General features: G+C 46.8%; 4 protein-coding genes across 4 annotated transcripts in view; 3 read left to right on the top strand and 1 right to left on the bottom strand.

Moving 5' to 3' along the window:
• Positions 1-6750, bottom strand: part of LOC144483006 (uncharacterized) — a 148763-nt gene extending 142013 nt beyond the window's left edge. The window contains 2 exon segments of the mRNA XM_078201831.1: positions 3431-5772; positions 6632-6750. Of these exon segments, the coding sequence (XP_078057957.1) occupies positions 3431-5421 (1991 nt within the window). The 5' untranslated portion in view covers positions 5422-5772; positions 6632-6750.
• Positions 1-14071, top strand: part of LOC144483034 (uncharacterized) — a 305151-nt gene that overhangs the window by 141913 nt on the left and 149167 nt on the right. The window lies entirely within an intron of this gene.
• LOC144483010 (uncharacterized) overlaps positions 1-14071 on the top strand; it is a 132311-nt gene that overhangs the window by 10289 nt on the left and 107951 nt on the right. The gene's annotated exons all lie outside the window — the stretch shown is intronic.
• LOC144483027 (uncharacterized) lies at positions 6854-8970 on the top strand. The gene is made up of 2 exons (XM_078201862.1): positions 6854-7304; positions 7474-8970. The coding sequence occupies exon 2, from the start codon at positions 7830-7832 to the stop codon at positions 8892-8894; it is 1065 nt and encodes a 354-aa protein (XP_078057988.1). The 5' UTR covers positions 6854-7304; positions 7474-7829; the 3' UTR covers positions 8895-8970.

Here is a 14071-nt window from a genome sequence, read left to right as displayed (position 1 = left end):
TTGAGTTACGCCAGCGGGGAGAAGCCACAGGGGCTGACCATGTGTAACTCCACCCAACACAGAATATCATCAATTCTTATCCAGTTACTCAGCCCATCCCGGCTGGACACAATCCAATCAGAATGGTGATAGATTACATACATTATAGGTTCAATAAAATTAGTATCTGGGCATTATGGGGCTTTGTGATCATCTCATGGACAGGTGCCCCCATCATGATGCTTTCCAGACCCCCCTTGGGGGGGTCTTTCTTGGGCTTTCTTTGTACATGGACTCCCTTAGTTAGAAATGGGGTGGATTAAAAGTTCTCAAATGGATGTCAGCACTCTTCCTTTGTTTTAATCTAATGACCACACGGTCTGGGAACATTTCTATTTAATACTCTCTCTTTTTAAACTCTTTTCTTCAGTATCCAATTACAGAATTTTCCTTTTCTTTGTGTTACTTGCGTTAGGAATAAATCTTTGGACCTGACAGGAAGTTTAACCCAAGATCAATCCAACACAGGATTGGTCAGAATCATTTCACATGTGTCAAATTTTAAATAACCATTACAAATTAAAATTCTCATTCTCACATGGGTGAATTGTATCCGGATTAAAATTCCCACATGTTTAGTAAAATATCCTGGAATCCTGTCTCTGGCCAGTAAATATGGCTCCAGGTTCATAACTTCTGAACAAAAAAAGTTTTATTGATCACACTTCCTTTTTTAAAAATCTGTTTGATTTAAATCACAGACAGAAAACCTCAAAGCTTGAAGCGTTCAACCCACAAATATCATCCATACACAAACAGAGAAACTTAGCATGTGCTTTACAACAACAATAACCAAAATTAATTACTTAAGCATTCTTGTGATCCTGTTTTTAAACTTCCAAAAATGCCTTTAATTAAAGACTCAAGGTAAGGTTAATTCTCCAGAAAGATAAACCTTAACAAATGTAGCCCAAAACAATGATAAAACATATCTACAAACATCCACATAAAACAAACAAAACACACAGATTCTCACAGCTCATAAATTTCAAACAATGAATCCTCAGCATTCTCTCTCACAGCTATATCTTCTTAAAGGGACAGAGCACTACAAGCTCACAACTCCTTGATTAAAATAAGATACAAGATCCTTCATTATAACTTAACCTTTTTTAAGCCAACCTACAAGGATTGATTTAGAGGCAACATCTTTGTTGATTTAAAATCCCAAACACGTTACACCCAAACACCGGCAAAATCTTTGTTCTTTATCTGGGGATAAAATTCTCAGTTATTCCAAATTCCTCCAGGCTATGCTTAATATTTCCACATTTAACTTATTCCCAGAAATCCTCAATTACAAACTAAAATAGGCACAAGTTTCCGGGCAGTCACAGGAATATGGTCAAGATAGTCCAGTCCCACAATGCCTCACATTCAATCTGCAGTCCTTCAATTATAACAGAATATGTGGCTGTATGTAGCTGCCTTGGCCATGGTCAACCCCAACCCCAAGGGTGCCTTCTTGAACTGCTGCAATGCCTGAGGTGCACGTACATCCACAGTTCTGTTAGGAAGGGATTTCCAGCTACATATTCCAGACTTTCACTAGACTGCAGGTGGATATCAGATTGATATATTCCATTCAACCACACCCAAGGTGAGTTATTCCAATTCCTTTATTGTCCAGGACAATATATTCACAATATCTTTAAAATAGAAATTAAACATTCCCATTTGATTTGAGACAGTAACATATTCTGTTGGATTGATCTTTATTGTCAATGTCAGGCTGGGGTTGTTCTCCTTGGAGCAAAGGAGGTTGAGGGGAGATTTGATAGAGGTGGACAAGATTCTGACAGGTTTAGATAAGGTAGACAAAAAAAAGCTGTTCCCATTAGCTGAAGGGACAAGGACGAGGGGGACACAGATTTCTTGTTTTGGGTCAGAGATACAAGAGGCGGTGGGGGGTGGGAAGAGATGTGAGGAAGAATATTCTGATGCAGCGAATGGTAATGACATGAAACTCGCTGCCTACGAGGGTGGAGGAAGTGGAGACAATAAACAATTACAAAGGAAATTGGATGGGCATCTGGGATGTTCCAAACAGAATGATGAACAAAGAAAATTACAGCACAGAAACAAGCCCTTTGGCCCTCCAAGCCTGCAGCAACCATGCTGCCCGTCTGAACTAAAACCCCTACCTTTCCAGGGACCATATCCCTCTATTCCTATGCTATTCATATATTTGTCAAGACACATCTTAAAAGTCACTATTGTATCTGCTTCCACTACCTTCCCCGGCAACGAGTTCCAGGCACCCCCCACCCTCTGTGTAAAAAACCTGCCTTGTACATCTCCTTTAAACCTTGCCCCTCGCACCTTAAAACTATGCCCCGAGTAATTGACTCTTCCACCCTGGGAAAAAGCTTCTGACTATCCACTCTGTCCATGCCCCTCATAATCTTGTAGACTTCTATCAGGTCGCCCCCCCCCGTCAACCTCCGTCGCTCCGGTGAGAACAAACCAAGTTTCTCCAACCTCTCCTCATAGCTAATGCCCTCCACACCAGGCAACATCCTGATAAATATTTTCCGTACCCTCTCCGAAGCTTCCACATCCTTCTGGTAGTGTGGTGACCAGAATTGAACACGAGATTCCAAGTGCGGTCGAACTAAGGTTCTATAAAGCTGCAACATGACTTGCCAATTTTTAAACTCAATGCCCCGGCCGATGAAGGCAAGCATGCCGTATGCCTTCTTGATTATCTTCTCCACCTGCATTGCCACTTTCAATGACCTGTGTACCTGTACACCCAGATCCCTCTGCCTATGAATACTCTTAAGGGTTCTGCCATTTACAGTATATTTCCCATCTGTATTAGACCTTCCAAAATGCATTACCTCACATTTGTCCGGATTAAACGTCATCTGCCATCTCTCCGCCCAAGTCTCCAACTGATCTATATCCTGCTGTATCCTCTGCCGGTCCCCATCGCTATCCGCAATTCCACCAACCTTTGTGCCGTCCACAAACTTACCAATCAAACCAGTTACATTTTCCTCCAAATCATTTATATATATTACAAGCAGCAAAAGTCCCAGCACTGATCGCTGAGGAATGTCACTTGTCACAGCCCTCCATTCAGAAATGTACCTTTGCACTGCCAACCTCTGTTTTCTTCTGACTAAATATCTCTAAACTTCCTAACACCCTGTCACTCTGTGATCCTTGTGACATTTGAAACCAGGTATTCGCAAAAAGACTCAAACAGCATCAGCCCACTGGAGGCTGAGACCAGCCAGTCCAGCACAAAGAAACCCTCTGACCCTTCCCATTGACCAACTGTGAGAATGAACAAAATGCAATCCTGGATGCAACTGAGGGCAGAAAAATAACATCAGAATCCAACCACTGTCATCACTCGTGAACTCGCTGGTGCCTCAGCAGCCGGGATGAAACGCTGAAACCCTTCCCACACACAGAGCAGGTGAATGGCCTCTCCCCAGTGTGAACTCGCTGGTGCGTCTGCAGGTTGGATAACTGAGTGAATTCTTGCCCGCACTGAGAGCAGGTGAACGGCCTCTCTCCTGTGTGAACTCGCTGGTGTGTTTGCAGGTTGGAAAGCTGAGTGAATCCCTTCCCACACTGAGAGCAGGTGAACGGCCTCTCCCCTGTGTGAACTCGCTGGTGTGTCCGCAGGCTGGATGACTGAGTGAATCCCTGCCCACACTGAGAGCAGGTGAATGGTTTCTCCCCAGTGTGAACTCGCTGGTGTGTCCGCAGGTCGGATAACTGAGTGAATCCCTTCCCACACTGAGAGCAGGTGAATGGTCTCTCCCCAGTGTGAACTCGCTGGTGTGTCTGCAGGCTGGATAACCGAGTGAATCCCTTCCCACACTGAGAGCAGGTGAACGGCCTCTCCCCCGTGTGAACTCGCTGGTGTGTCCGCAGATGGGTTGACCGAGTGAATCCCTTCCCACACTGAGAGCAGGTGAATGGTCTCTCCCCAGTGTGAAGTCGCTGGTGTGTCCGCAGGCTGGATAACTGAGTGAATCCCTTCCCACACTGAGAGCAGGTGAACGGCCTCTCTCCAGTGTGAACTCGCTGGTGTCTCTGCAGGCTGGATAACTGAATGAATCCCTTGCCACACTGAGAGCAGGTGAATGGCCTCTCCCCAGTGTGAACTCGCTGATGCGTCTGCAGGTGGGATGACAGAGTGAATCCCTTCTCACATTGAGAGCAGGTGAACGGCCTCTCCCCAGTGTGAACTCGCTGATGTCTCTGCAGGTGGGATGACCGAGTGAATCCCTTCCCACACTGAGAGCAGATGAATGGGGGTTTCTCCCCAGTGTGAACTCGCTGGTGTGCCCGCAGGTCGGATGACCGAGTGAATCCCTTCCCACACTGAGAGCAGGTGAATGGCCTCTCCCCAGTGTGAACTCGCTGGTGTGTCTGCAGGTTGGATAACTGAGTGAATCCCTCCCCACACTGAGAGCAGGTGAACGGCCTCTCCCCAGTGTGAATTCGCTGGTGTGTCAGCAGGCTGGATGACCGAGTGAATCCCTCCCCACACTGAGAGCAGGTGAATGGCCTCTCCCCAGTGTGAACTCGCTGGTGTGTCCGCAGCTCGGATAACTGAATGAATCCCTTCCCACATTGAGAGCAAATGAATGGCCTCTCCCCAGTGTGAACTCGCTGGTGTCTCTGCAGGCTGGATAACTGAGTGAACCTCTTCCCACACTGAGAGCAGGTGAAAGGCCTCTCCCCAGTGTGAATTCGCTGGTGTGTCAGCAGGCTGGATGACCGAGTGAATCCCTCCCCACACTGAGAGCAGGTGAACGGCCTCTCCCCACTGTGAACTCGCTGGTGTATCTGCAGGCTGGATAAATGAGTGAATTCCTTCTCACACTGAGAGCAGGTGAACGGCCTCTCCCCACTGTGAACTCGTTGGTGTCTCTGCATATGGGATGACTGAGTGAATCCCTCCCCACATTGAGAACAGGTGAATGGCCTCTCTCCAGTGTGAACTCGCTGGTGTGTCCGCAGGCTGGATAAATAAGTGAATTCCTTCTCACACTGAGAGCAAGTGAATGGCCTCTCTCCAGTGTGAACTCGTTGGTGTATCTGCAGGCTGGATAACCGAGTGAATCCCTTCCCACACTGAGAGCAGGTGAAGGGCCTCTCCCCAGTGTGAACTTGCTGGTGTCTCTGCAGGTGGGATGACTGAGTGAATCCCTCCCCACACTGAGAGCAGGTGAACGGCCTCTCTCCAGTGTGAACTCGCTGGTGTCTCTGCAGGTTGGATAACTGACTGAATCCCTTCCCACATTGAGAGCAGATGAACGGCCTCTCCCCAGTGTGGCTGCGCCGATGAGCTTCCAGCTCTGATGGGGTTTCGTATCCCTTCCCACAGTCCGCACATTTCCATGGTTTCGCCATGGTGCAGGTGTCCTTACCTCTCTCTTGAGTGGACAATTAGTTGAAACTTCGTCCACACACAGAACAAGATTACAGTCTCCACCCGCTGTGAATGGTGTGATATTTATTCAGACTGTGTAACTGGTTAAAGCTCTTTAGTCAGTGCATTGGAACACTCTCACTCAAGTGTGGCAGTGTGTTGACGCTTTTTCACTCACACTGACATTTCAAATCTTTTCAAATCGACAGACTGGACAATCATTTCTCCTTCTGCATTCAAAGTCCGATGATATTGAGGTCCCAAGGAATATAACTCTGTCAGATCGAGACGTGACGTTTGAGATTTCAGCCTGTGATTCCTCTTTCAATATCCTGTAAAATGAGTTTACAAAAGTCATCAGTGTCAGTACAGGATAGAAATTCAGAACAGACAATTTCTATGGAACATTCTTTCCTCTCTCATTCAGAGGGTGGGTTCTCCCCCGCACATGCACAGCTTCCCCTCTCCCTCGCACATTTTGCCGTCCCGGGGAGGGGGAGATCACCAAGCGGCTTCTCGCTCTGGCCGGAGCCGTCAGCCGGTTGCCTGGAAACCTTGGCTCGATGTGGTGCAGGGGGAGGGGAACAGTGGGTGGGGGCGGGGCTCCCGGGTCCGCGCGCCGAGCCTGCGCACTGGAACCCGGAGACATCACTGCGGAGCAGAGTGATTTCTATTGGCTGATTCAGGCAGGGCTCTATCGTGTCGTCACAATGCGGAAGTTGTCCAATGAGCTTCAGAGTGAAACTTCGCTCTCCGATCACATTCCATTGTGACGTCACACCCTCACCCAGTCCATTGTGACGTCACACCCTCACCCATTCCATTGTGACGTCACACTATCACCCATTGCATTGTGACATCACACCCTCACCCATCCCATTGTGATGTCACACCCTCACCCAGTCCATTGTGAAGTCACACTATCACCCATTGCATTGTGACGTCACACCCTCACTCATTCCGTTGTGACGTCAGGGCTTCACTCTCCGATCACAATCCCTGCCGGCCTCCCACATGCAGCCTCAATGGCGGCAGTCAGCCCGGGTCTAACACTACAAGCTGCCGCTCCATTTGGTACAAAGGGGGGGGGGACCGGGAAGTTCATTTCCGGGGTTTGGGTTTGAACAACATGTTTACAAAGTCTCTCCACCCACCCGCCACATTTATCATTCCCCGCACGCCGCCCTCTACCTCGTATTGATCTGACTTCCAAGTTAAACCCGGCCGTCCGTCGCCATTACCCGCACTGCGCATGCTTCAGGTCCCGCCCCTCATTCACTCCGATTGGCTGGAGGACCAGCCGCTCCTGCTCAGTCCTCCAGCCCCGCCCCCTCTTCCTATTGGTCCGGAGCTGCCGTCAATCAGTCCCCGGGCATTGTGATGTGGAGCATGCGCAGTGTCATTGCTGTCCTTGGCGCTTGTTTGTCCCGGAGAAGCGGAGTCAGCGTTAGGCGGTGGCTGGGAGGATTTGGAAACACTTTGTGGATCCGCAAACCCTTCAGAATCATTGTCAGCTCCCTGGTTTGCAGCTGCGGGGCTTCTCCCTCCCTCCCTCCCGGGAACAGGCCCAGGTTAACGGCCCCATCCTGGCTCAGCCACTGGAGGATGGTTCACATCAGAGGATGGGGGAGGGGGACAATAAATAAGAGGTTACACTTTGGCCTCAAATCAATGAGGACTCTAATCTCTGGGAAGGAAGGAAACCCTGGGAGGTGGGCGGGGAGGATTCACAAACACCCGCTGGAGGTCCCAACACCCCCAGTAAGACCCATTGGTTTTATTGTCAGTCTGCAGACAGCAGCTGGAGAACTGAACCCAGACAGAGGAGAGGGAGGGAGAAAACTGGGAGTGGAGGAAAGAAATGGTGAGATGGGTTTGGATTTCAGCCCAGGGAGGAGGGAGAGTGTGTGGGACGGAGATTTACAGATTTGGGGGAACAAGAGAGGAAAAATTTTTCCAGACAAACTAGAATTGTCTGTTCAGAGTTTGTATCGTGTTCTGACAGTGATGACTTTTCTAAACTGTTTTTACAGGATATTGGAAGTGAAAGATTGGCAGACAGAAAACTCAAACCGGACATCACATCTGACAAAGTCATTCAGTTCCTTCGGAGCTGAATATCATTGGTCTTTGAATATAGAAAGAGAAATATTTGTCTGTTCTGCCTGTGGGCAAAGAAATTAAACATCAGTGTGACCGGAAAAGCATCGAGACAAACACACACCCGAGTGAGAGTGTTCCAGTGAACTGAATGTGGAAAGAGCTTTAACCAGTTACACAGCCTGAAAAAACATCACAGTTCACAGCAGGGTGAAACTACGTGTATGTTGTGTGTGTGGATGAGGCTTGAACTGATCATCCAACCTGGAGAAACAAGGGCACCAGCACCATGGAGAAACCGTGGAAATGTGTGGATTGTGGGAAGGGATTCGGTTTCCCATCACAACTGGAAGTTCATCGGCGCAGTCACACTGGGGAGAGACTGTTCACCTGCTCTGTTTGTGGGAAGGGATTCACCCATTCATACAACCTTCTGACTCACCAACGGGTTCACACTGGGGAGAGGCCGTTCACCTGCCCTGTGTGTGGGAAGGGATTCACTCGCTCATCCCACATTGTGACACACCAACTTGTTCACACTGATGAGAGACTGTTTACATGTTCTGACTGTGAGAAGAGTTTTAAATGCAAAAAGGATCTGCTGATGCACCAACGTATTCACACTGGGGAGAGACCGTTCACCTGCTCTGTGTGTGGGAAAGGATTCATTCAGTCATCCCACCTGCAGACACATCAACTTGTTCACTCTGATAACAAACTTTTTCATTGTTCTAACTGTGAGAAGAGCTTTAAAAACAAAAAGGATCTGCTAACGCACCAATATGCTCACACTGGGGAGAGGCCATTCACCTGCTGTGTGTGTGGGAAGGGATTCAGCCGTCCATCTGCCCTACTGAATCACCAGAGAATTCACACTGGGGAGAGGCCCTTCACCTGCTCCGACTGTGGGAAGGGATTTATTAATTCATCCAACCTTCTGATACACCAGCAACTCCACACAGGGGATCGACCGTTCACCTGCTCTGAATGTGGGAAGGGATTCACCCGTTCATACAACCTTCTGACACACCAGCAGGTTCACAGTGAGGAGAGGCCATTCACTTGCTCCGTGTGTGGGAAGGGATTCACTCGTTCATCCAACCTATTGAATCACCAGCGAGTTCACACTGGGGAGAGGCCGTTCCCCTGCTCTGTCTGTGGGAAGGGATTTTCTCATTTATCTTATCTTCTGAAACACCAGCGAGTTCACACTGGGGAGAGGCCGTTCACCTGTAATGTCTGTGGAAAGGGATTTGTTCAGTCATCCCACCTGCTAACACACCGGCGAGTTCACAAGGGACTGCAAGGTTTGGATTCTACACTTATTGATGCTGTTAATCATATCCAGGTCTGAATCATGTTCACTCTGACTTTTTTCTTCTGTTGAGGTTTGATATTCTGAATAAATGTGAAATAGACATTTGATTGAATCATTGTTGTAGATTTTTGTCTTTTCCATTTGAGTGTTTAACGTCACCAGGCTGGAGCTCAGAAAGGGCAATCTGAGGGAGGATCATACAGTAGGAACAGAACTTCATTCTTGACCCAGTCCTTCAGGGTCACGCTGAGAGGGACAAACAGCACTTTGGTCTTTTTCATCACTTTTCACTGACAGCAAAGTCCCCGTGTGGGTGAATCCTGAGGTGTGTAAGAAATGTGTCCCAGTCGTTCTTTTCCATGGTTCAGAGCTCCTAGACACGGAAAAGAAGCTCCTTTACAACTGTGTTTAGAGTCAGGAAGAACAATGGTGAATGCTGGAAACGTGCTGTCAAAGATTGGTGTAAAACTGGGATCTATTCCTGACTGAGAGTGAAACGGCAGGTTTAGGTTTCCAGACTTAGAATGAAAAAAAGTCTAAAACATTTTAATGTGTGTGTGTCAGTCCTGGTTTATTGAACAGAAACTGGCTTCAAATAAATTGGTTGAAGTCTGCATCAAAGTAGCAGCTGGAGACGTTCAAAGGAGCCTGTTAACTGCTGGGTCAATGAGACAACAATTTGATTCCCAGATAGAGAAGGAGCTGCAGTGTGTGTCCAAGAATTCTCAGTTTTGTTGTGTGCTTCCCATCCACTATCCTTCTAAATAAACCTCACTCCTATCAGCCTTTAACCATTATAAACAGAACAGAGAGAAGCTGAGCAGCAACAGAGCCCTGACTGACCATTTAAGAATGAGTGATGTGTTTAGCTGAAGTTTCCTGTTGGTAGTTTTCTGGGTGATCTCCTTATTTTGATCATTCTCAGTGATCCCTGGGTGTGTGAACCTCCTCTCCTCTCTTTCAGACATTCACTCACTTAACATCTCCTCTCTCTCAGAAACTCAATCATTCAACATCTCTCATCTCTCTTAACACTCACTGAACGTTTCTCTCTCTCTCCAGGCATTCACTCACACTTACCTTCCACCTCCCTTACACTCTAACCTCGCTCCTGTCTCACATTCACTTAACCTCTCTCCTCTCGGATACCGTGTTCGTCACTTAATGTCTCTCTATCTTTCTTTCAAACACTCACTCATTTAACCTTCCTATTTCAGATAATGCTTAAACTTATTCATTGTTTTCTCTCTCTCATTACCTCTCTCTGAAAAAGCACAAACACACTTCATCTCTCTTCGCTGTCTGAGAAAACATCTAATTGATGGAGATTCAATCCTCTCTGTTTCTCTCTCCCACTTCCTCTGACAGGCCCTGACTCACTTTAAATCTCCTCTTTTCTAATAACCCTCTTTGGGAAAACTCATTTGTTCTCTAATTCCTCCTCACTTCTCCCAGTGATGACCCTCAGTCCATCTCCCAATTCAGTGAATGTGTTAAAAATCCATAATAATCTCCTTTCTTTATTGTTTAAAATGGGAATGGAGCTGAATGTAATGCTGAGACCGGCAGCAATCTGTGTGGTTGTTCTTGATGCTGTCAGAGTGAGTTCACCCTCACAGACAGGAAGACTGTTCATGGTGATAACATCAAACTGACACCGGCTGTTTCATTCTCAGGTAACACAACTTCCTGTTTCTCTGCTGCCGGTTCCAAACCTCACATCTCACTTCTGAGCAGAAAATAAATCCAGGGACAACAATCTGGTGAGAACATCTGTCAGTGCGGCCTATATCTGTCCACAGAGTCGCGGCAGAGTCACACAGATCACATTGTGGTGACATTTACAAATGAGCCTGTTATTTCTGTTCAGAGTTTCCATTTGCAGATATAGCCAGCTGTGTCTGTGGATCAGTTACTGAATCATAGAAACCCTACAGTGCAGAAAGAGGCCATTTGGCCCATCGAGTCTGTACCGACCACAATCCCACCCAGGCCCTACCCCCATATCCCTCCATATTTTTACCCGCTAATCCCTCTAACCTACACATCTCAGAAAACTAAGGGGCAAATTTAGCATGGCCAATCAGCCTAACCCACACATCTTTGGACAGTGGGAGGAAACTGGAGCACCCGGAGGAAACCCACGCAGACACGAGGAGAATGTGCAAACTCCACACACACAGTGACCCGAGCCGGAATCGAACCCAGGTCCCTGGAGCTGTGAAGCAGCAGTGCTAACCACTGTGCTACTGTGCCGCCCACTGAGTTCCCTCTGCTCTGACGTGGAGATGCCGACTCTGCTCCCCATAGCTGGGAACTGATAGCCTGCTCCCTTATATTCTATATCATTCTCTCTCTATTGCTTGTTTCCTCTGTTTCTCAGCTTTTATCTTTGACCGCCTCATCTTCCTGCTTTTTAAAATTTTTCTCAATTTTTCTCTCAGTCTTTCTGTCTCTCCCTCTGTACCTCTCTCAGGCTCTGTGTGTTCCTATTTGATCAAGATGTTCAAAATCATGAAGAGTTTCTGATTGATTATAGAAGGAAAAACAGGGAGAAAAGCAGAAAAACCCGGCAGGTCCGGCGGCATCTGTTCAGAGAGAAACAGTTAACATTTTGAGTCCATATAATTCTTCAGGGCAGGAAAAACATGGGTTATCCATCTTAGATCAGGGAATGTGATGGGGAGATTTAATAGAGGTGTTTAAAATGACAAATGATTAATGATAGTATCAATGGAGAGAAATTATCTCCCAGGAGCAGGAGGGTCTGTCGATGGAGAGAATTGATTTCCTTGGTGCAGGAGGGTCTGTAAGCAGAGGATACAGAGATTTAATTTAATTGACAACAGAATTGGAGGGGGTGATAAGGAGAATGTTTTACACAATAACTTCATATGATCTGGAATGCACAAACTGACAGGTGCTGGAAGCAGGTTTACTAGTAACTTTCAAAGGGAATTGGATAAATACTTGCAGAAGGTAAATTGGCAGAGTTATGGTCAATGGGATTAATTGGACAGTTCACTCATCTTTGTGACATTCTGAATGTTTCTCTCCTCAGGTTTTAATATTTGATCTTTTCGATTATAATGTGTCTCAAACAGAAGATTAAAATATTGGGTTTGATGAGCTGTCAGATCTCTTTCCTGTGTGTCTGTGTAACTTGAGAACTGGAGATAACCATGAGAAGGAACTGATTATTTTCAGTTCCTCGAACAGATACACCTCAGATATCAGAAATCCCTGGAGTTTCCCATGTCCTCATTATTCTCCCCTTGAGTATAACAGCTCTCAGTCAGGCCGAGTCAGTCACATGTGTCTCTGTCATGATGTTTCCACTTGTATTTTATCACTCACCTCCCAGTGACACTCACCATAACACAGACACCTTAAAATATCATTGTTCCCTTACACTTTGTCCTCCTTTTATAATCAAATGTTTGTTGGGCCTCTTGTCTCCCTTAATGTCAGATTACCTGCAGTTAAAATGACCTCAGAGACACTGAAACCGACCTTTGTGATTGTTATACCAGACTCCAATCAGCCCCAGGGGCTGCAGTTGTAAAATACAGTAAGAGTTTTAACAACACCAGGTTAAAGTCCAACAGGTTTATTTGGTAGCAAATACCATTATCTTTCGGAGTGCTGCTCCTTCGTCAGCGCTCCGAAAGCTAATGGTATTTGCTACCAAATAAACCTGTTGGACTTTAACCTGGTGTTGTTAAAACTCTTATTGTGTTCACCCCAGTCCAACGCCGGCATCTCCACATCATGACAACCATCGACGTTGTAAAATACAGCAGAATTGGAATAACAGACAGGTTATTGTCTGATACTGACAGTGGCAGAGTAACACACACCGGAATCTAAACACATTATATCAATGGGCCATGACTCACTCACACTATCAAATGAAACCTAAACTTTGGTTATGGTGCACTAGATACTGACTGTATTACCATTACATTGGATCTAATGCTGTGTTCGCTAACATACTGCAACGTGACTCTTATTATTTGAACAAACATTGTATTTGTTGCACTCAGAGTAAGTCAGTGCTTTGCTGTGTTGTCTCTGTGTTCCATCTCCACTCTGATTGTATTGGAGCCTGTGTGTGTCACTGTTACACTCAGAGTAAGTCAGTGCTTTGCTGTGTTGTCTCTGTGCTCCATCCCCACTCTGATTGTATTGGAGCCTGTGTGTGTCATTGTTACACTCAGAGTAAGTCAGTGCTTTGCTGTGTTGTCTCTGTGCTCCATCCCCACTCTGATTGTATTGGAGTCTGTGTGTGTCATTGTTACACTCAGAGTAAGTCTGTGCTTTGCTGTGTTGTCTCTGTGCTCCATCCCCACTCTGATTGTATTGGAGTCTGTGTGTGTCATTGTTACACTGAGACTCTGTCACTGTGATTATTGGACAAACAGCAAGTCACCGTCACAATGCCCGGCTGATTGACGGCAACGCGGGCCAATGGGAAGAGGGGGCAGTGCAACCAATAGGAGCGAACGAGGGGCGGGGCCAACTTTAACTCGAGCATGCGCAGTGTGAGTAATGGCGATGGAAAACGGCTTTTGTTTTGGGCTCGGAAATCTGTTAGAGGTGATTGGCGGTACGGAGAGAGCAATGGATCGCCCAGTTGGGTGGAAACGCTACGTAAGCATGTTGTGTAAGGCGCAAACCGCGGAAGAGAGCTTCCCGGACCCAGTTTGTACCGAGCGGGGCTGCAGCTCCTCGTGTTCGTCCCGGGTTAACGTTCGCCATCTTTATTGGGGGCAATATGGAGCAGTGCGCACGTGCGGCCGCCATGTTTGTAGAGGGCAATGTTGTCAATCAGTGGGAGGCGCTTGTTCCCCAGTGTTCAGAATGGAGACAACTTGTCCATCAAACTGCATCAACCCTTTGAGTCCCAATGTCTTATTGATGAGACAGAGCGGTGACAGAGAAGGAAAAAGAAAGGGAAATAAAAACAGAAAATGCTGGAAAATCTCTGCAGATCTGACAGCATACAACATAGAACATTACAGCGCAGTACAGGCCCTTCGGCCCTCAATGTTGCGCCGACCAGTGAAACCAATCCAAAGCCCCTCTAATCTACACTATTCCAATATCATCCATATGTTTATCCAATGACCATTTAAATGCCCTTAATGTTGACGAGTCCACTACTGCTGTAGGCAGGGCATTCCACGCCCTTACTACTCTCTGAGTGAAGA

Source organism: Mustelus asterias, unplaced genomic scaffold, assembly GCF_964213995.1.
Source record: "Mustelus asterias unplaced genomic scaffold, sMusAst1.hap1.1 HAP1_SCAFFOLD_44, whole genome shotgun sequence".
NCBI lineage: Eukaryota > Metazoa > Chordata > Chondrichthyes > Carcharhiniformes > Triakidae > Mustelus > Mustelus asterias.
The sequence above is the reverse complement of the archived record's forward strand: the minus strand, read 5'-3'. Positions and strand labels throughout refer to the sequence as shown.